The sequence below is a fragment of the Bactrocera tryoni genome, chromosome 2 (genome assembly GCF_016617805.1).
Source record: "Bactrocera tryoni isolate S06 chromosome 2, CSIRO_BtryS06_freeze2, whole genome shotgun sequence".
Classification (NCBI taxonomy): Eukaryota; Metazoa; Arthropoda; class Insecta; order Diptera; family Tephritidae; genus Bactrocera; species Bactrocera tryoni.
The window spans coordinates 35722041-35742896 of NC_052500.1; the positions used below are offsets into that span (position 1 = coordinate 35722041).

Consider the following 20856-nt stretch of genomic DNA (forward strand, 5'->3'; position numbering starts at 1 on the left):
GTTTTAAACTGGTACTTTGGCGCGCTCGTTAATCTAACAGATTTTTGGTGCACACGCACCCAACTCTTTACATTTTTCTATTGTTTTTTAGAATGCTAGAAATAGTGGATGTCAATCAATAACTTTGCAAGTAACGACAAAAACAATATAGCACCTTCCTAATTGCATGCACTATATACATGCTGCTCATCATATGTAAATAGTTATGTCCATATGTTTGCATAGAGTAAATAAACGAATGCTGACAAGCATTGCTGCTGTTACTTGATTTATTTTTGCCACAGTAGCTCCTCATTTGGCGCTTCACCGACTGCACTTTATGGCCAATGAACTTCACTTTGAGGTTGATATTCATAGCACTTGCTTCCATGTAAATAATGACATGCACACATACATACATGGGTGTATTTGTAGATATTTTCCTGCCTTTGTGTGAATATTATTCAAAGTGCTTGTTTCTAAGTTCTTGCATTGTTTGTATTTCGTTTTCGTCACTCTTTCGCTTTATGACCACACCATATCTTCATTAGACTGAAGTGAAGACCTTCAGGCTTCAGCAAAAAGGCAACCACAGTCGTTGGCTTCTGGTACGTTACGGTAATATTTTCAGTATACAGTGTAGAGAATATGTCGAATGACACAAAATCTGTGCCATGTTTCTGCTGAAGCAAAACGTGAATGGAAGACAACTACTTAAACTGTGGCTGGCACACCTTGAAAGAAAAAACTATGCATAATTTCGAATGTACATCCAAGTTTACGAGGTAGAAAAGTTGTAAGACCAAATGTCAACCCATAGTACTGAAATGGAAGATATCAACGCAATGTGGAACTAACGCTAGCCAACACAGCACGTGAAGTTGGCTAAATTTAACTATAGGAAATAAGAGCTATATTTTTTGCTGGCGGCATTTTTATTTGGCTGCATCGTTTTACAGAAAAATGGGAAAATCACGTAAAATAAATTGAGTGCTGAAGAAATGGTAACATTCCATCATGCTGCCCTAGAGAAAGAGTCTTCCGTATAGTAATTTAAATACTGATATACACGCAAATAAACATTTGTGTTGTTCACACAGAATAATCCATTAAACTATTTTTACGTTATTATTATCTCACAGTATTGCCAAAAGCAGTAAACGTAGATAAAGAGCAAGATCGCAAAACCTTTCATATTAATTGTAAACAAAGTATTTAAGCAAGGAATCGATGAAACATTTCGAACAAGTATGATAGGGCTAAGTTGAGGTGTAACCGGAAATTGTATACTTTTGCAACTTGCAGGAATCAAAGTCGGCGAAATTTATTCATTATTCGATGAAATCGTAAATAAATTAATTTTGACGTCTTCTTGACGACTTGAAGGCCATAAACTAAGACTTAGTTTTATTTAGTTCGGATCAGCTAAAATTATATTATATGTATGTATATATAATTGCGCTATTAACTCGACTGTTATATGGCGAGTGGGCGGGGTTATTATCATCCATTTTTACAGTGTACCCGTTTACCAAATGTGAATTTTCGATTATTTTTTTTTTTTTTTGCATATTTCGATAGTGGGTACTTTTAAGAATAATATACTAAATTTTTAAAAGTATATTTCAAATTATGTATGTTATATTTTTAAGTTATAGCCTTCTAAATTATAGCCGTCAAAAGTCAACGTAGCCAGTCAGTTTACTTTAAAATTACTTTTTTTAAATTCCGCTCTACAGTTTTTTAATTTATGAACAACAAAAACGCGCAATTTTTTGACAATAATCAAATTTGTTTCAACTTCTGACATTTTCTCAAATTTAATTTAATTTTTTTTTTAACAATCGTGGATCATTGCAGCAGTGAAAGACTTATTTTTAGTAAAGTTAAAAATAGCGAGAAAATCGATAAAAATTATAAATTATTTTATTATTTATTTGTGTCTATTAATTATTTGTGTATCAATATATATGCTTAACATTTATAAACATTTCTTACTCATTACTAATTAATTATTCCTAAACGATTTTAATAAAATTATGAAGCGTATACCAGAAGCTAACAAGCCCTTAACTCTATGAAAACTATTGTTGTGTCTTTACCACACAAACAAACAGTATTTCCTTATCGAATTATGAATTATTAGACAAATAAAATAATAAACGAAAGGCACTTTTTAAAATGTTCCCAAACCCCAACACTATTTTCTGATGTAAATATTTAATATTGGAAAAGCAAATTTGCTGAACTCTGTTTCCTCTTATAATTACGGCAGTTTGCAGAGTAGTTAAATTGTATATATTCCGTAACAATGACAACAAGTCAAATGATTTACGAAGTAACAAACACTAAAATTGATATCTGCAAGTATACGTATGTACATATGTATATATAAATGTACATATGTATATATATACAAGGTGCATTCCAGAGTAAACAGGACTTTTTGAATCCAGCGCCCTCTGGTGGCGCCATCTATATGTCGACTAGTGCATTAGAATCTGCTATCTTTATCGCATGTCCAGTAAGAATTTCATGACATTTCATTGATTGGAAGTGAAGTTATTGCGTTTTAAGTGTCAGTATGTTTGCGTTATCGGTGCGAAAATGAGCTTCGAACAAAGAGCCAACATTAAATTTTGTTTTGAAATTGGTAAAACTTTTACCGAAACGTTGCAATTGATGAAACAAGTTTATGGCGATGATTGCATATCCCGCAGCAGAGTGCACGAGTGGTTTCAACGTTTTCAAAGTGGTCGTGAGGACATAGTAAATGACGATCAACAGTGGGCCAATCAAAATCCGTTATCACTGGAAATTCCATTGAAACTGTGCGTGAATTCATCAAAAATCAGCCGAAATCATCATTGAAATTCATGGAAATGGAATTGAACATCTCCAAAACATCGATTTATCGCATTTTGGGCTTACCAAAGGTGTGTGCACGGTTTGTTCCGTACAAATTGACTGACGTCCAAAAATTGCTCAGAATCCAATATTCGAAGGACGATTATTTGACCAAAAATCTCATTTTAACCAGTAACCGTATTCACCCGTGCGACTTCTTCCTTTTCGGAAAAAGCATTTGAACATGAAAGGAAAGCGTTATGCAGACGTAGAGGCCATTCGAAAGGCTTGCACCGGCATACTGGCGGCCATACCGGCCAACGAGCTAAAACACTCGTTCGACATACTTTTGGACCGTGCAAAAAGCACGGTTTTAAGTCCTGTTTACTTTGGAAAACACCTTGTATGTACATATGTAGTAGGTTAAAAAAATATTGCGCGTCCAACGTGGCATTACGAAATAATCCTTTGAAACAGAATGTCATCAGAGTGTTAATATCCACAAAAACAAAATTGTATGCGTTTCTGTTGGCATACACCACTACACACATACAATATACATACTATACTGACTCACGTTCGTAAAATTTGTAAATAATCGGCAATGCATGGACATTTTGTTTTTATACTCTCGCAACAATGTTGCTAAGGAGAGTATTATAGTTTTGTTCACATAACGGTTGTTTGTAAGTCCTAAAACTAAAAGAGTCAGATATAGGGTTATATATACCAAAGTGATCAGGGTGACGAGTAGAGTCGAAATCCGGATGTGTCTGTCCGTCCGTCCGTCTGTCCGTCCGTCCGTCCGTGCAAGCTGTAACTTGAGTAAAAATTGAGATATCATGATGATGGTACACGTATTCCTTGGCTCCATAAGAAGGTTAAGTTCGAAGATGCGCAAAATCGGCCACAAAATGGCGGAAACCGAAAACCTATAAAGTGTCATAACTAAGCCATAAATAAAGATGTTAAAATGAAAATTGGCACAAAGAATCGCATTAGGGAGGGGCATATTTGTACGTAATTTTTTGTACATAAAATGGAAGAAATCGGATAATAACCACGCCCACCTCCCATACAAAGGTTATGTTGAATATCACTAAAAGTGCGTTAACCGACTAACAAAAAACGTCAGAAACACTAAATTTTACGGAAGAAATTGCAGAAGGAAGCTGCACCCAGGCTTTTTTTAAAAATTGAAAATGGGCGTGGCCTCGCCCACTTATGGACCAAAAACCATATCTCAGGAACTACTACACCGATTTCAATGAAATTCGGTATATAACATTTTCTTAACACTCTGATGACATGTACGAAATATAGGTGAAATCGGTTCACAACCACGCCTTCTTCCAATATAACGCTATTTTGAATTCCATCTGATGCCTTTTCTGTATAATACGAGTATATACATTAGGAACCAATGATGATAGTGGAATAAAACTTTACAAAAATACGGTATTTGAAAAATATGTAAATGACGTATAATGAAATCTCGATTATCACTTTATTGTGCGAGAGTATAAAATGTTCGGTGACACCCGAACTTAGCCCTTCCTTACTTGTTGGAATTCATTTTTTGACCGGCTTGGCTGCTGATGGCTTGTTGCCGAGCGCAAGGATATAGAACACATAATTTATATCTACGCTTACTACATTAGGGTGAAAATTATTTTCACAAGTATCATTAATATGAGTAAAAAATGTTTATTAAAAATAACTTTATGAAGAATATGTATATAAACATAATATAATAACTTTCATTGACTAAATTGCTGGCTATAAATTAATCAACATCTGAAAACCAATGCTGATCTTATTTGAAATACAGGCTATGAAAAGCTCATATACTTTCACTGGCATTCACCAAACTCAATTTGTTTGCTATTATTAGTGACATAAAAAATTTCAAATAGTTCGGAACAGAGTTGTCCTTTGCTCGGATAACTCTTTCAGTGCCGATAATGGCTTGTAAACGTGTAAACTTATGTTATCAAACATTTAGGGGTTTCACATAGTCCCATAAAGTTATGAGTTATAACGATCGGAAAACATAGCGTTCAGAGTTGTATTTGCGTAAACTTATTTTAGTATGCAAACCAACAACAAATTTTTTAAACTAGTATAAAAGTCTATGATTTTAAGATGCTTTCTGACACGTTGTTAGTACCCCAATATAACATCATTATATTAGTAATCCTCAGGTTTAAATAGCTTTGGTTAATCAAAACTAAATAGCTTATACTTAAAAAAATTATTAGCGTTATTAAGGAATATTTTTTCTACTAAATTAAACAGTTAGTGTTTCACCAATATGGAAAATATTTTAATATTTACGAAATCGACTAAAAAAATCAAATATTTAAAGTAGGTTATCACGTCAGCACAAGACCCTTCTTTATTCTTTAACATTTTTAGTCAAGAAAATATTTTTAAACTTAAGGATTAACTAATTTAAGCATTTTTTATTTTATTAAGCGGCTATACGAGTTTTTGTTTTTTGCTTTGTCAATAGTTTATATTTTCAAAAATATCCTGTGAAATCGGTAAGGTCCAATCTTGAATAGTTTCTGAACGGCAGCGTTCTAAAGAGCGACCGCTCGCAGGTATAACGACATTTTTCAAAACTGCTGACATCATTCATCTCAACGAGAAATTGACCGATCAACTTGAAAATGAGTATTTTTAACTATATTTACTAAACAATGACCTACGATCTTTATAATCGGTTGAAAATTGTCAATTTGGTATTAAAAAAACTACAATTTTTTACTTAAAAAAACGAAATTTTTTGCAGAACTTCGACATTTTGATAATTTTTAATATTTTTCAAAAATCGTAGATCATTGTATTGAAAATACTAACTTTAATAACCTTTTTGAATTTTATTGTTTCAGCTACTCATTCGCCCGGAATCATGTCATCTGTTGCGGAACTTTTTTTTGACACCTCCGAAGACAACACAAAACTCCGTTATTTTTCAATACTTTTGTAAAAAAATATCAAAATTTAGCTGAAAATATACCTTATTATGTCCAAAGAACTTCGAAACATTCGATAGAGTACTTTCTTTTAAAAAAATTCACGAAAATCGTCTAATTTTTCATGGGTTACACTGATCTAGCCCCTTAATGAAAAGGTCTCGTATAGTTGAGTATGATTTCAAAGATTCAATGGGTAGCGATTATTATTTTTAAAATTGTTATTCAACTAATTCCTCTTTCGTGGAATACTGCCGGCCAGACTCAAAAACTTTGCGAACCAACACCTTGAATTAAATTGATGTTTCGCCTTTCAATCTCATATTTATACACGCAGCAGTGTAAATCAGTGAAAATGGAGAAAAGCAGTTTCCATCGCCTTTTCATTCGTATGTGCATTTATATTAGAAATATTAATAATTGCATAGATGGGCCTTTTCAAAATAATCTATTTTTGGTATTGAAAGACAGCATAGCCTAATCAGACTTGTGTTCCGGTGCAAATTGTTATTGTGTGTGGAATTTTAAGTGGAGTTTTCTTGTCTAAGTTTTACTAATTTCAAATATGGATCGTTCCTTCGCACCCTTTGAACAGTATGTAGGCTAATCCTTTAACACCTGCATTTGCTTACAACTTGGTAGTCGATTTTTGAGATCTAACTGTCAAAGTTGCTCTCTTGTAAACATCTGAAATCACTATTATGGGCGGCCACAGGTGCCCCTTGCAAATGCAATCCTCAGCAACATGTACCAGATTGTAATAAAAAAATATTAGCAGAATTATATTAATTGATCTATGTTTGTATATATCTGACATTCGACTGGTGCAAAAGTGCTTGATAAATTGGGACAATTGGTTGTTGATATATGAATCTCAGTAAAGAAATCATAAGTGCATACATATTTTGTGTTTTAACTTTATTTCTCTAGCTGTTCACTTGTTTTTATAGATTCTGGTTATTCTTTACTGTTAATCGATTGATTCTTATGTTATTTGCAGTAGCTTTTGTGAATTTCTTTCAAATAAAGTAGAAAATATTTATATGTGCGCGAGAGTATTAGCCGATTGTTTGATGCGTATTTAGTACATGTAATTAATACCTGTTATTCCAAAAGTACCTGCAAGTTAAATAATTTAAAAGGAAACTAAAAATCTAGTCAATAGTTTCGGGTTTGTAGTCTGGAACTAGTCTTTAAGCAGGGACGAGTGTTTAAAAATAATTTGCTCGTTACTAATCCACCGTTGAATTGCAATTAGTAATTTCCAAAAAAATTGTACAAAATATGGTACTAATGAGCGCCGTGGTAGAAAAACAAACCAAATAGATGCTTGATGCAAACGCCTTGTACTCATTGATTAAATGAGTTGTTCGTAATTTGGCGTAAGGGGGCATTTGGCGTAATTTGATTTTATATGTAACAAGAATAAGAATTTCTATGATACCACATCCAGACCTCATGCCGAAAATGCAGCAATGCAACTCTTGCTAAAAGATCCTTCAAATCCGGCAAAATTCTGCTTTGGGGTGGTCTGCAAAAAATCCATATTTACACCTTATGTGGTGACCCCACAAATTAAAAATGGCAAAACAGGGTGAATGGGCTTCAATCGGCATGTAAAATCTAAAATCTTAGAGATCTGAGTTAATTTTGTGCATAATGTGCAAACAAAAATTTGAGAACACCTTTCATATTAGAAATATAATGGCTTGAAGTCGGGCATATTATATTTTTTTGGATAATTTTTAAATATTCGTTTTAATAACCAAATCTTATTCGAAAACTTTATATAATAATAAAAATATTTGTTTATTTTATATTTTTTTGTTATAATATCTTAGAAACTTTCGAAATATTGATGTATTTATTAAGAAACATGTCAAAACTTTAGATAATAATAGGCGATGCATAAAATATATCTAACTGTAATCTACACAGAGATGCTGAATATTAGTCAATGCATTAACAGACATGGGAAGTACCAAAGGCCTTTGTTACAAAAGGCATGAGAAATAATGTCTGTACCATACATATGTATGTACATGAGAATAGGTTTGCGTTGAATAAGAGTAGTATGTAAACACTAATTTAAAGAAAGTTCCTTGTTGGTGGTGTGTTGAGGGTATCACCTTACATTACCAGGAGTAAGGTGGTGTTTTATTTCTTGTGTATAGTATGGCAGACATAACCATGTGCATTACCGATTACCCCCTTTTTGATAATATATGGCAAAGGTTAAGTCATTGGTACAAAGGATATACAGGACAAATGAAATATCGTTTGTCACACCACCATCGATGTAAGACCATTTAGATGAAAATGTATGCAGATAGAAGATTCACTTATATCATTTTATAGATATGTTTTTATTTTACATAAAATTGTATGTATGAAAGTATATAACTTTGCTACTAGTATACTAACACGAAATTAAGAAATATTAAAAAAAAGCGAAAAGGCCCCTACCTAATATCTAACCAAAATTTCATAATTAAGTTAATATAATATGAATAAAACACGCCCAATTTTTACTTTGAACATATGGATTAAAAACATAATGTTTATTAAATATCCTTACACATATACATATGTATGTATATATGTGTAAGGAACATTTACAACTTTTTTAAAGGTAGAATGTGGGAAGACGCGAAAACAAGAGAGGTGAATATGGAAACTCCCATCCGAAGTCGGCAAAATAATGCTCTCATATGCAAAATAGAAACTATTTAAGGGATGAAACAAATATTAGTAATGTCAGAACAGTATAAAACATTAATTGTGTTATCCTATTACGAGAAAAAGTTTATAATTCATTATGAAACAGTTTTAAAAATGTTTATTGAAAACTAGTTTAGATTAATTATTGCCATTAATTCGGAGACACCAGTTTTCACATTGAGTGGTGAATTTAATTATTATTTGAGAACTCCAATCATAAGAATTGTATTCGTAATCTCTTAAAACCGAAAACATACCGAATGAGCTTGTACGGATTTCCACCCTATCTATTATCCACCCACCACCAATGTATATGTTGATACGGGAAAACGTAACAGGAAGGCCAAATGTATGGCAAAGGAAACATTTTCAAAATTTTTGTATCTATGTACATACATAAAAATGTAGATTCATCAACCAAATATTTGGCTTTATTGGCGAAGGACTCTTTTATCTATAGGCAGGAAGACCCCTTCTATATTGAGTGGAGAGTACGAACAAGCACAATTGTAGGACAGGAGCGCATATTGCACATGAGCGAATGTGTACAGAGTATGAAAGAGGAGCAAAAAGTAGAATGAATTTTTGTGTGTACCTACCGGAGACGATTTTCGGTTTATATCGAAAAGCAAATTCGCACAGCCCCAGCCTTTTAATGCAATAACATTACGTCGATATGCCAAAAATTATTGTTGTTAATCCAGATATATTGTCCTAGAAAGTGTTTCAATAAAAATTGAATGAACTCTATTAATGTATTCGATTAAACGCTCGGTACTTGGTACATTAAGGGCGGCGCTCGTTAATTATAAGAAATTTTTCACCGAGTAGAAAAAATCGACGAATTGACTTTTACCGGTATAATAGAAAATTAATAGTTTAACACTTAAGCAAGGTATTTATCATTATTTTCTTTATATTTATTTAATCTTGATTTGTATAGTAATAAATCTGCTTCACTGAAATTTTCACTTGGTGACTTGGCCCATATACTCCAATAAAAATTGGATATATGCACTTTTTCATATCATTGAATACTTCTATAATATATGAGCCTTAACAAATTCACTGTAGTATTTCAAATATTTTTAATTATATCAAAATTTTCACTGGTTCACAATTTTTCTCCGACACTTTGACACTCCGACAACTTCGTTTCAGCAACTCTTTTTTTTCATCGCCATCTGTCTGCGGCCTGAACCAGGGTATCCGCATCAACATTTTATATTTGTCAATAATGTTACCAAGCCAATCATTTTCAGCTCTCATGGTGAATTAATAATAATATGGATGTTATCATGTTAAAAATATAGATGGCGCTCCATTCCAAGCAAACATTTTTTACAGTAAATGGGATTAGGCAATTTTATATATTTATGATTTTTTTTTTCTTTTATAGATAAGAAAAACGATGAATGGATTCTCGTAATAAATGTAATGATATTCACATATTTGTATATGACGATGCTCGCAATATAAATATATTAGAAAGTTATGTTCTTATTGTAAATGTCTTAACGTAAGATCTATCTGGAGATTAGTTGCATCTATAGAACCAATTTAGTGGTACAAATTATAATTAATTTTTTAATGTATGTACTATATTTAAAAGACAGCTCTTATGTATTTTTGTGTGAGTTTCATGTGTATAAAAATTACTTTATATATATCTAATTTTACTAAATTAGAAACCGACAAGGAACCACCTTAACATGCGTACGTATGTACACGATTTCATGCATGCTCAGGTCAGCTGTTTAGTTGAAACAGCTGTGAAAAACAAATTCTAATTAGATTTTTCGTGGGGTTCTTCCTCGTTTTTTTCTATTTCATAATAAATAATCCTCAAATCGATTGCAAAAATGTTCCGAAGCTTTAAAAGGATTTATCGTCTGCCAGAACGTCAGTATACCACTAAAGCAAAGCGGAGCGTCTTAATGCAAGATAAATCAAAGGTTTTGAGTAAGTAAAATGGATTCCGGCGTAAAATATATGACAGCTAACTCGTTTTGCAGCTTATACCCCCAAAGTGTCAGATCCAAAACAGCGTCGAGTTTATGCTTGGGGGTTTCAGGAGACAGGCGCTCTGGGTCTTCAAACTAACATCCGAAAAGCGAAAGAACGCTACACAGAAATGGTCCACCATCCAACACGAATGCAGTTTTCAGTTAACACAGATATCATAGACATTGCGGCCGGCTATGGGTTCTCTGCCTTTGCAGTTCAACGATCCGATGGTCATACTCTTTTTGGCTCTGGATTAAACACTGATTCACAATTGGGATTTCAAGTTAAGGGTAGCTTAAAAGAGCCATCTAAATTAGATGTAATAATCTATCCTACCGCCATAAACCTTCCCAGGCTCGAAAATGAAACTGACGCAGACATGCAAGTGCGCTGTATGTCGGCTGGGCGAGCTCATTTGGTCGTAATTACACAAAATGGAACCATTTTTACTATGGGTAATAATTCATATGGCCAGTGCGGACGAGCTATAATCGAAAATGAAGACTATCGCGGTAGTGCGCTTATACACCGAATATCTGAAAAGGAAATTTGTAAGCCAAATGATGAAATTATTTCTGTAGAATGTGGTCAAGATCACACTATGTTCCTAACTAAACTGGGTTGTGTATATACTTGTGGGTGGGGTGCAGATGGTCAAACGGGAAAAGGACATTACGATACAAGCGGTGAAATTGAATTAGCCAAAGGTGAAATTGTTGATCAACGAATAACAAAGTTAGCATGCGCATCAGATTGTGTTTTGGCTTTAAATGATAAAGGTGAAGTATTTGGCTGGGGAAATTCTGAATATGGCCAACTCGATAGTAGTGAAAATGCCGATACCCAAGTCAATACACCTCGCGCATTATCATTAACTAAAGGCATTGGTAAGATTAAAGATATAGCAACAGGCGGATCGTTTTGCATGCTATTAAATGAGGATGGACTTGTATATACCTGGGGTTATGGTATACTAGGATTTGGTCCTCGAGTGGAGCAAACTTCGAAACCACAACAACTATTGCCACCTTTGTTCGGCCGCAATGACTTCAGTGACAAAACTCATGTGACGTCTATTGGGTGTGGCGTGTTTCATATGGGTGCGATAAACTCAGACGGTGATCTCTTTATGTGGGGCAAGAATCGTTTCGGCCATCTAGGCTTAGGCCATAAAAAAGATCAATTTTTCCCCTTCAAAACAGCAGTGAACGGCAAAGTAATAAAAGTTGCTTTTGGAGTGGATCACACACTGGCGCTGTGTCGACCTTTTATTTAAATATCATTTCTGTTTGCAAGGCTGAATACATGTATAATAATTGCATATTAAGTAGTTTTAAGTAAACTGAGCAAAATAAATAAATTAAAAACTTTGAATGTCTCAGTTCTTAAATATTTACTTCAAAGGTTTCAAAACACATCAAAGTAATTACGAACATGCAGCAGATGGATGCCGGAAAGTGACATATGTAATGGGTTCTATGCTAAAAGAGCATTCGGGAAAGAAAAAAGCTGATGAGCTTTTCAAAAATGTCATTCGTCAGGTACAGAATATATAATATGTAAATAAGGCGCTTTTAAAGTTCGCAAAAGCGGTAACTTCCGGTAATTCGAATGCTTCAGCTCGAATTATACTGAACCTTCATCTGGCATAAGACCTATTACATCTGCGTATAGCGAGACAACCGGGTACTATAAGCTAACTTAACCTAATTACGGACATCGCTACAAGGAGGAGAAATTTGATAGTGAAACTGCAAATTCGATGATGCTGTAATTTGAGAAATGGCAACAAAAGGATTAAGACTGAAGGTGATTTTCCTTTATTAACATCATATTTTAACATTGAAAATTTGATTTATTGTATTTTTTGTTGTCATTAAATATCGAATCAATCGTAAAAAGCAATTATGTTGATATGTTCAAAATTGAAATTGATCAACTCATTTTTTTTTTGTTGAAAATAGAGAGTGCTTTCTTTAGTAATAGTTGCAAATGATTCAAGACTTTGCAATCATATGCATAGATTATAAAATATATAGAGGGGCACTTTTTAAATTATATAAAATGGAACTAGTGCATCACATTCAATTACAATACAATACTTTTTTAAATTATGTAAAATAATTTGTGTTTTAAAATTGGCCAATAAAAATATGAATATATTGATAATTATTATAGTACATTGGAATATATAAAGTATGTTACTACTTAAAAGCATTTGTAAAGTTGTAATAGGAAATTATTATAATGTATAAATTGTGTGACATTGTAGTTCAGTATTGATTTTTATATTATCATATTAAAGACTCTCGAAATTTTCTTAACCACGTGCCACCATCTGATACCAACAGAAGATAGTTCTGCCACACTTCGAGTTCATGACATACATACATACAGATGCATGATGAGCTATACATTTATTCTAGCACGTTTTTAATATTTGTCACAATTAATTTTCTTTTAGGTACGCAATTGTTTCTTATGCACAATAATTGATAATATTTCGGGTTCTTTAAAATACGTATGTTTAATTTGTTTGTCATTAAATTTTCATTTTGTTTTTGTTGTATTTGTTAACCATACTTGATCGCTCAACTTGATGCATTTTTGATTGTTATTTCGATTTTATTTAAAAAATGTACGCAAGTGAATAAAATAAGATCGGATGTAAACTTTATAAAATACAAATTTGAATCAATCGGAAATATTATGGTTAATTTACATACATTACATTTTTGAAGTAATAATAAAGTTAATACAAATGGATGGACTCCAATTTTCTAACATTGATAATTTCGAAATAATAAAAAAAATCGAATATATTTATACAATAATATTGCGTAATTTTGCAAATACCCTTCATACAATAATTTGCTAGGAATATATAAGGTAAGGGTAATTAAGTCGTTAATTATATAAGAAAAAATAAATTTTGTTTTCGGTTAATAAATTTGAATACAGCCGCTAATTTATCAACATCAAGTTTTACAATCATACAAACTACATTCTACAAAAATGCTTGCAAGCACCGCAATTAATGTATAAGATTTCTAAACAAGTTTTGAATGATTTTACTGCTGTTTCCGTTCAAATTCCTCTATATCATTCATATTTATCAAATTAAATTCAACGACACCTTTGCCCATGAATTCAGTGAACCTGTCAGTTTCTGCCACAGGAATAGCTTCACGTTTAAATACTGAAAATTACATAAATTTAAGAGTTGTATTTGTAAGAGCGTATTTACATATATTGTGACTTAATGAAAATAATAACTAAAATTTGCAATTGTACTAACCTCCTGAAACGTAGTTCTCCAACATGTAAACTCTCATATCATAGCATTCGTTAGCAATTCTCTCCGAGATCATTGAGAGGTCAGTTACAGGCGGGGTAACTACACGCATATTGCGACGAACGCGATCAGTGTCGATGTTGTAGTATCCTGAACCCATCTTTTGCATTAAATCTACAAAACTCTTTGGTGGTAATGTGGTGTCACGGTCAAGTGGCATTATGAAGCAACGATTTGCAGTGGTATCAATAATTGCCGATTGATTCTTTTTAAAATCATGCATAAAACGTCCCCGCCGTCCATCTTTGAAATCGGGTACATCAATTTTTGCGAAACTTTCTGAATCGCTCATATCCACATCGATTTCCTCACGGAAGAAATCATCACTCAAGTCGTTATTGCCGTTGTAGTTTGTAAAACGCGAAAAAAGATTACGCCAATCTAGCTCATCATGTTCTTCATACAGACGCGGTATAGTTATATTACCAGTCTGCATATATGGAATGTCACAAAGTGCACGGTAATGTAAATTCGAAGTAGTGGGTGCATAAGCGCGATATAGAGTAAATCCACCAAGTAGGCCCATCATCATGACTACGACAGCAATTAGAAATAACAACACGGTTTTGATGCATGAAGGTGGGCGATTGAAAACCATAGATTCGCCATCTATGTCCCCCTGATAGCGAGCCTGGGTCAATAATATACATAAACATTTTTATTATTCGTTTGATTACTTTGAGCTGTTTTTTTTATTATCAGCTTCTTTTTTCAATTAATTTTTTATTTTACTTTCTGGATTCCAAAAAAATTTGTCAGTTTACCATGTTTATATGAAAGAAAGTATTTGGTAGGCAACAAACCTATGTATATGTGGGCTCGATATGAAAATTGCAGGAACAAAACAAAACATTTATATCATATCGAAATATATAGTATAGTATGTAAAGAGCATAAAAGATAGTAAAAGGTACTAAAGTTCAGAAGAACCAATTTTTTTTAAAGCTGACAGCTACAAAATATACTTCTTATTAATATACAAGGGAGAGAAAGCATTCTGCTTATGGAAGTTGCTTACTCATGACCATAACAATAACACACATTTATAAATAATACAGATAACTTTCCACATCGAGTGCCGTTGATTGGAGCAAGTGCTTAGCTGGAGAAATATGTCTAGCCGAGATATTTTTTATTCACTCATTCTTACATCTACGCTGCTTTTCTAATATAAGAATATTTTTAATTAATTTGAAATATTGGGAAATCCGTTTCACATCCAAAGATGAAGAGAGTAGTATGTACATGTACATATATATGTGTACATATATATGTGTATACATATAAATGTTTGTATAAAATATGTAGCAAGAATTCAACTAATAGCTCGCATATATGAAAATTTCACCAACGAAAAGCAAAAATATTTGTATAATATATTAGGAACAATATATGTAAGTGCTTACGTTGTGCATTGATATTCACAGAGCAGTTTTTTATTGCCAATGTAATCCACGATATTTTAAGAAACTGTAAGGATTTCTCTAAAATATTTGATTAATTTGCGCATCTTAATGCACATTACATTCATGTTGTTAAAGGTAAATTTATTATATTGTTTTTTTCTTATATTAGGAAAATCAATAAGTGTCCTTACTATAAAGGCCATAATTGCAACTACAATATGCACATAACTATGTATGCATGTAGAATAAAATGAATTTCAGTGTCGTAGAGCGTTATGTTGTTTGGAAGGTTAACCCTTTTGTTTGTTGTATAATACAAAATTGAAAATACAATCTTATTTTTTGTCCAGCCCTTTACATACATACATACACATACATAGCATTCTAAAACACTCATTTTTTACTTAGCTGTAATTAACCGAAACGTACAAAATATGAAAAAAAGTAACAGAACTTACGCCCAAAAGATTTCCGTGTGCAGCTCCTCCTCGGAATGATGATGCATCATCATGGCCACCCAAAGCCAATGGCAGTGGTACCTTCTCCCCTTTTTTCTCATTAGATGGTTTCGTTAAAATGGTCATCTTTTCCCTAGCTTATAGCAGTCTAACGTATTTAAATTTTAATAGAATGTTATACAATAATTCTTTTTTTCCAAAATTTTTATTTAAATTATATCCAGTACTTTTTCTCAAAGTATTTTTGCGTTCTAAATTCTTTTCTCTCTGCAACGAAAATGTGAGTACAGAGAAAAGCAAAACATGAAAAGAAACATGAAAACGATAATAATTGCGACAATGTAGGGTTGCTTTTCAAACCAATCAGATGACAAACTTTATATTTGCTGTGGCTCTAAAACTTTTTTATTACCTACCATTCAATTAAACAATTATATTCCCATAATTACAGGTTTAACCAGAGAACATAAACATAATTATGATATGAGTATAATTTTGTATGAATGCATGCATAGTAATATTTATAGTCAATAATAATTTTCTTTGATTTTTACATAATATACTATACTAATAAATATTTTTGTATTATGTTTCTTACTAATAGAAATTTAATATTCCACAAGAATATATACATACATAAATATATCGTCTATCATATTAATCTTATTGTCTGCCCATATGATTGCATGTATACGCATGTGCGCATTCAGAAATTCAAATCATGATTTTATCACTTATCAATACACATATTACATGTGCGCGCATTGAGCTGCATGTTCATATGTACATTCATATATACCTATATGTACATATATTTGCATACATTGCCGAACAAATAATGCACAAGCATACAAATATATATACATATGCGTACACATGTGAATATGTCACCAACAAAAAATTGAAGCATTGTTCTACAAAAAGAACAATTGCCTAAATAGCATAAGCATGGCAAGCCAATATGTCAGCCGAATTGGCGAAGCTCAAATGTAGTAAATTTTACAACAAAAACGATTTCATTCATAAACGCAGCCGCATATGCCACAAGCGACTATATCTATAAATTATATACTCGTACATAGTCGCTTGCGCATTGTAAATATGTCAATCTGTAAGCGTACATTTCTAAACATTGAAATTAGCATCATTTTTCTCATTTAACACTGAAAATGCTCAATTCTGCTATTTTCGACGCTCCTGTTAAATATTGGTGAAATCCGCTTATAGAAAAGAGTACCCCTCCTTTTGCGGTGAAATCCACTAATACAAAAGAGTACCCCTCCAAAAAATGAAATATCGTAAGTTTGGCAACGCGGTGAACCTTCTCTATATTAAACGTTCTCTGCTAAAACAGCTGTGATAATGTGATAAATTTACCTACTAACAAACAGATGGCGCTAAATCAGGTTCGAGCAGGGAAATTTTGATTAGATTAGCTTCAAAACTTCTTAGAGACAACGAGATTAGCAAGTGCCATTTTAGTATGGAGAAATCTTGCTAAAGATTATCTCAATAATCTACTCAATGTCCTAATTAAGTTTCGGCCGGAACATGGTAATAGTGAATAGATTAAATGTTATCTAAATCATTAAATATTTTGATCGTGTTACAGATTTGTGAGATACATAAATACATTAAACCTTTTAAGGAGAGGACCTTATTTATTCTCTACTTATCTCGATTAGTTTTAGGCGATAAAAATAATCGTTAGCTGAACATAACTGTTATAAACTGGAGCAGCATGTTGTGAGAGTATATAAAATGATATTTTTAAGTAAATTATATACTTTAAAATAATTGCTACTGTCTTTTTAGTTATATGTCGCGGGAATTTGGACGCAAAAATCGTTAATATCAATGTCGATAATTTTTTGTTGATAAATATATCGAATTGTACAGTCGATATATCGTTCCATATTTATTGGTTTTGTTTACCAAATCAATAAATAAGTTGTCAAACTCCACAGCTGATTTGGGTGCTAGCTCAGGTCGATTTAAGTAAAAATGTCTTCATATTGAGGGCGTGGAATAAATAGGGAGTTAATATATTCATAAACGATGTTAATTATTAAGTAGACGAAACTGTGACAAAACTATTTTAAGATATGTTACCAACATTAACCACATATACCCGACTGGATGGTCCAAAACCTTTATTCCGCGTTCCTTTTGGAAGAATTGCATTTGCAGTTGTAAGTCTGCCACTTGGCAGTTTTGCATTTTGTGTAATTTGGTCGTTAATCTTTGAATTTGAACGTTCAACTTCAACGCACTGTGATGTACCTAATTATTTACCCTCCATATCGGCAGCCATTGGAAATTATGAACCACAAAAAACCGTTTGGCGCTTAGCGATTACAATGCAGTTACCTTTTCGAATAGCTGTTGTCAAAATGTACATGCAATACTATAAGGATACAATAAGGCGTAATCGACGTGTATATGCTATTTTAGCATGTTTGCTAAATATGGTGGAGAATTTTGCGCTCTTAAGTTTGTCCTTGTGGACATCGTTAGATAATTATCCGATACATCGAAATTCTTTCGTTGTTTTTATTGCCTGCAGTGAGATGTATATGCTTATATCTTACTTTCTGAACAAAAATGGACGTAAGATATCGCTCTTGCCTATGGAAGAGAAATCATTATTGTACAAAAGAAATTTGTTTATAACAAATGTAACTGCTTTCATTTTGGCTGGTTACTGCTTCTTGCGGCATAATTCGTCTTGTGAGCCGGGCGGTAAGTTGTAATTTAAATGAAATGTCATGAAATAATAAATGTACTTTGTATTTTCTTATTTAGTTTACACGTTTTTTGCGCTTTTCGAGTATGTCGTTGTACTAACGAATATGGCTTACCATATGACTGCATACTGGGATTTCCATGCTATGCATGTTACTTTTGACTGGGAACGAGGGCTTTACTTATCTCAATTTTAATTAATTGTATTAATTGCAATAGTATATGTTTTTTTACTCTCGCACCACAAGTGCAAGTTTACATAAGTATACGCATATATAGTACATATATGCATATATTAAGTCAAAGGATTACTTAACTTTACTTTAATGAAAAACTTATTTTTTACACAATCGTTAGTAGTGAGTTAAAATAATAAACAAATTAATGCACGCTCAAAACAGTGCACATACATATGTACGTGCTTTGTATGTTATATTTTGCTCAAAATACTTTTAGTGCTAAAATCATATAAGTAGATAGCAATAATAAATCTATCTGAGATATTAGATATACTTTATTGTTTTTAATTTTGAGAAAACATTGTAGGTAAATTCTAACCCAAGCCACAAAAACAGTACCACTAAAGTCTAATGTATATCAAATGTATAGCTTAAACAAACTTATTAATGAGTGATTAGCAATAGAGATTAATGTATTATCATGTTTCATAAATTCGAACTAAATCATCCAGAGTGATTTTGTATCCAGTAACTGGGCAAGTAGAACGTTCTTTTAAGTGGGAAATTATACATTTCCAGCAGTACACATATCCAGATATGCTGCACGCGGTGGGTGTTTCAATTTTCATGAGACACACCGGGCAATCACCCTTTGGTGGAATATTCTCTTTGGACATGTCAGGTTTATTTTTAAATGGCAGTGGATTTTTTAAAGTTCCTCCTATTTTACGGCGCTGATCATTAGAATACCACCATTGAATGAATTGCAGAAAGAATGCAAAAACTTCGAGTAACTTGAGAAATACATAGGTGATCTTATCGTCTTTTGGTGGTTCGTTAGGATACCTCAATGATAAATTTAATGCTCGAAAGATAGGAGAGTGGCTTCCGGAATATTTTATTAGATATAAAAAGGTGTGTATTGCTTTAGAAGCATGGTACGCACGTAAAACATTCAACATATGTCGCTCCCAAATTGAAATATCTTCGTGATGAGCGCTGCGTGTTTTTAATTTCCGCTCTAAAACTGGCATTAATGTTAAGATACTGGCAGATATCAGTTTCTGCTGTCGCGTCATTAATTCACCTGATGTCATTCCTGTTCGTTGCAAACCATAGAAACTTTCTCCAAATGAAGCGCCTCTGTTGCGGAAATATAAATATTGGAGTACCCATGTCAATATAGGTGACACCTCTCCTTTTAACCTGTATGCACCTAAAAGCTTAAAGTCCACTCCAAGATTAAGGTAATCAAATATTTTACTAAGTGCAGGATAGATAAGAGAATCTAGAGTTTCAGCGGCACTTATCTCAAATATTGAAGGGATATTTTGTAAATTTTGTCGTAAATTAGCACTCTCTGACATTTTAATTGCTTTAAATATTTATTTATAGATATATTCGAACTTCGTTTAGTTCAACCATTTCTTATCAAAACAACAGATGATCTTGAGAAATGAGTTTAGCGATAACACACGAATAATCATATGCCTACACGTTCGAAATGAAAGGAATTGAAATTGACAGAAATGGTTTGAACCGATAAATTGAGTACATAAAAAAAATATTTTTTTTTTTGGCGATCCCAGCACTCCAAGTTGAAATGGTTGCCTCCAACATCCCTCAATTGCAGTGAATTAATTATATATAAAAGAAATAATATTAAATGTTTATGGTCTGCGTAATTAATGGTAGCTCCGAAAAGGTGCTTCGCATATATTTCGAAAATAAAATTTGTAAGGAGAGAATATTTATGTGTCCACCACCACATGGGGTTGGGTTGGAATTTGGACACGCTTTTCTATTTCATGAAGAATTGTTGTGTATGCGCGCTGAAAAAACATATTTCATTACTAAAAGAACAAATTTTCTTGAGATACATAAATGTATGACTCAGCTTTTAGACTTGCCATGAATTGCTTTTATGAATATCCATGTGATATCCTCAGACGGAAAACTTAGCTGATTGCTATTTTGTGGTTCACATGGTTGTTTAGCTAAATAGTAGCGAATATATCAGAAAATTCAATTAAGGGCCGTACAAAATTCGATTTGCATGTTCTCGTTTTTTCGCGTTACCTAGTGTTACTTTACCACGAAGGAAACGGGTAACATTTTCCCCTATGTTAATTTGGGTGAAAAAATTTCTTATGGTGTAAAAAAATTTTACATTTTGCT

At 32.7% G+C, this 20856-nt stretch overlaps 5 protein-coding genes across 6 annotated transcripts in view; 2 read left to right on the forward strand and 3 right to left on the reverse strand.

Moving 5' to 3' along the window:
- Nucleotides 1-9708, reverse strand: part of LOC120767400 (cytoplasmic protein NCK1) — a 29391-nt gene extending 19683 nt beyond the window's left edge. For both annotated transcript variants that reach the window (XM_040093439.1, XM_040093438.1), the window contains exon 1: nucleotides 9128-9708. The gene's annotated coding sequence lies outside the window, so the exon portion shown is untranslated. The remainder of the gene's footprint in view (nucleotides 1-9127) is intronic.
- Nucleotides 9709-10301: 593 nt separating this feature from the next.
- LOC120767666 (RCC1-like G exchanging factor-like protein) lies at nucleotides 10302-11909 on the forward strand. The gene is made up of 2 exons (XM_040093839.1): nucleotides 10302-10490; nucleotides 10544-11909. Exons 1-2 carry the CDS (start codon nucleotides 10391-10393, stop codon nucleotides 11809-11811), a joined length of 1368 nt encoding a protein of 455 aa, XP_039949773.1. The 5' UTR covers nucleotides 10302-10390; the 3' UTR covers nucleotides 11812-11909.
- A 423-nt stretch (nucleotides 11910-12332) lies between these two features.
- On the reverse strand, nucleotides 12333-16033 carry LOC120767668 (integral membrane protein 2B). The gene is made up of 3 exons (XM_040093840.1): nucleotides 15755-16033; nucleotides 13834-14521; nucleotides 12333-13734 (listed from the first exon to the last, which is right to left on the reverse strand). Exons 1-3 carry the CDS (start codon nucleotides 15878-15880, stop codon nucleotides 13607-13609), a joined length of 942 nt encoding a protein of 313 aa, XP_039949774.1. The 5' UTR covers nucleotides 15881-16033; the 3' UTR covers nucleotides 12333-13606.
- Nucleotides 16034-17711: 1678 nt separating this feature from the next.
- LOC120768933 (post-GPI attachment to proteins factor 2) lies at nucleotides 17712-19007 on the forward strand. The gene is made up of 2 exons (XM_040095715.1): nucleotides 17712-18496; nucleotides 18560-19007. Exons 1-2 carry the CDS (start codon nucleotides 17860-17862, stop codon nucleotides 18694-18696), a joined length of 774 nt encoding a protein of 257 aa, XP_039951649.1. The 5' UTR covers nucleotides 17712-17859; the 3' UTR covers nucleotides 18697-19007.
- LOC120768932 (peroxisome assembly protein 12) lies at nucleotides 18996-20139 on the reverse strand. The gene has a single exon (XM_040095714.1). It carries the CDS (start codon nucleotides 20043-20045, stop codon nucleotides 19158-19160), a length of 888 nt encoding a protein of 295 aa, XP_039951648.1. The 5' UTR covers nucleotides 20046-20139; the 3' UTR covers nucleotides 18996-19157.
- Nucleotides 20140-20856: the final 717 nt, after the last annotated feature.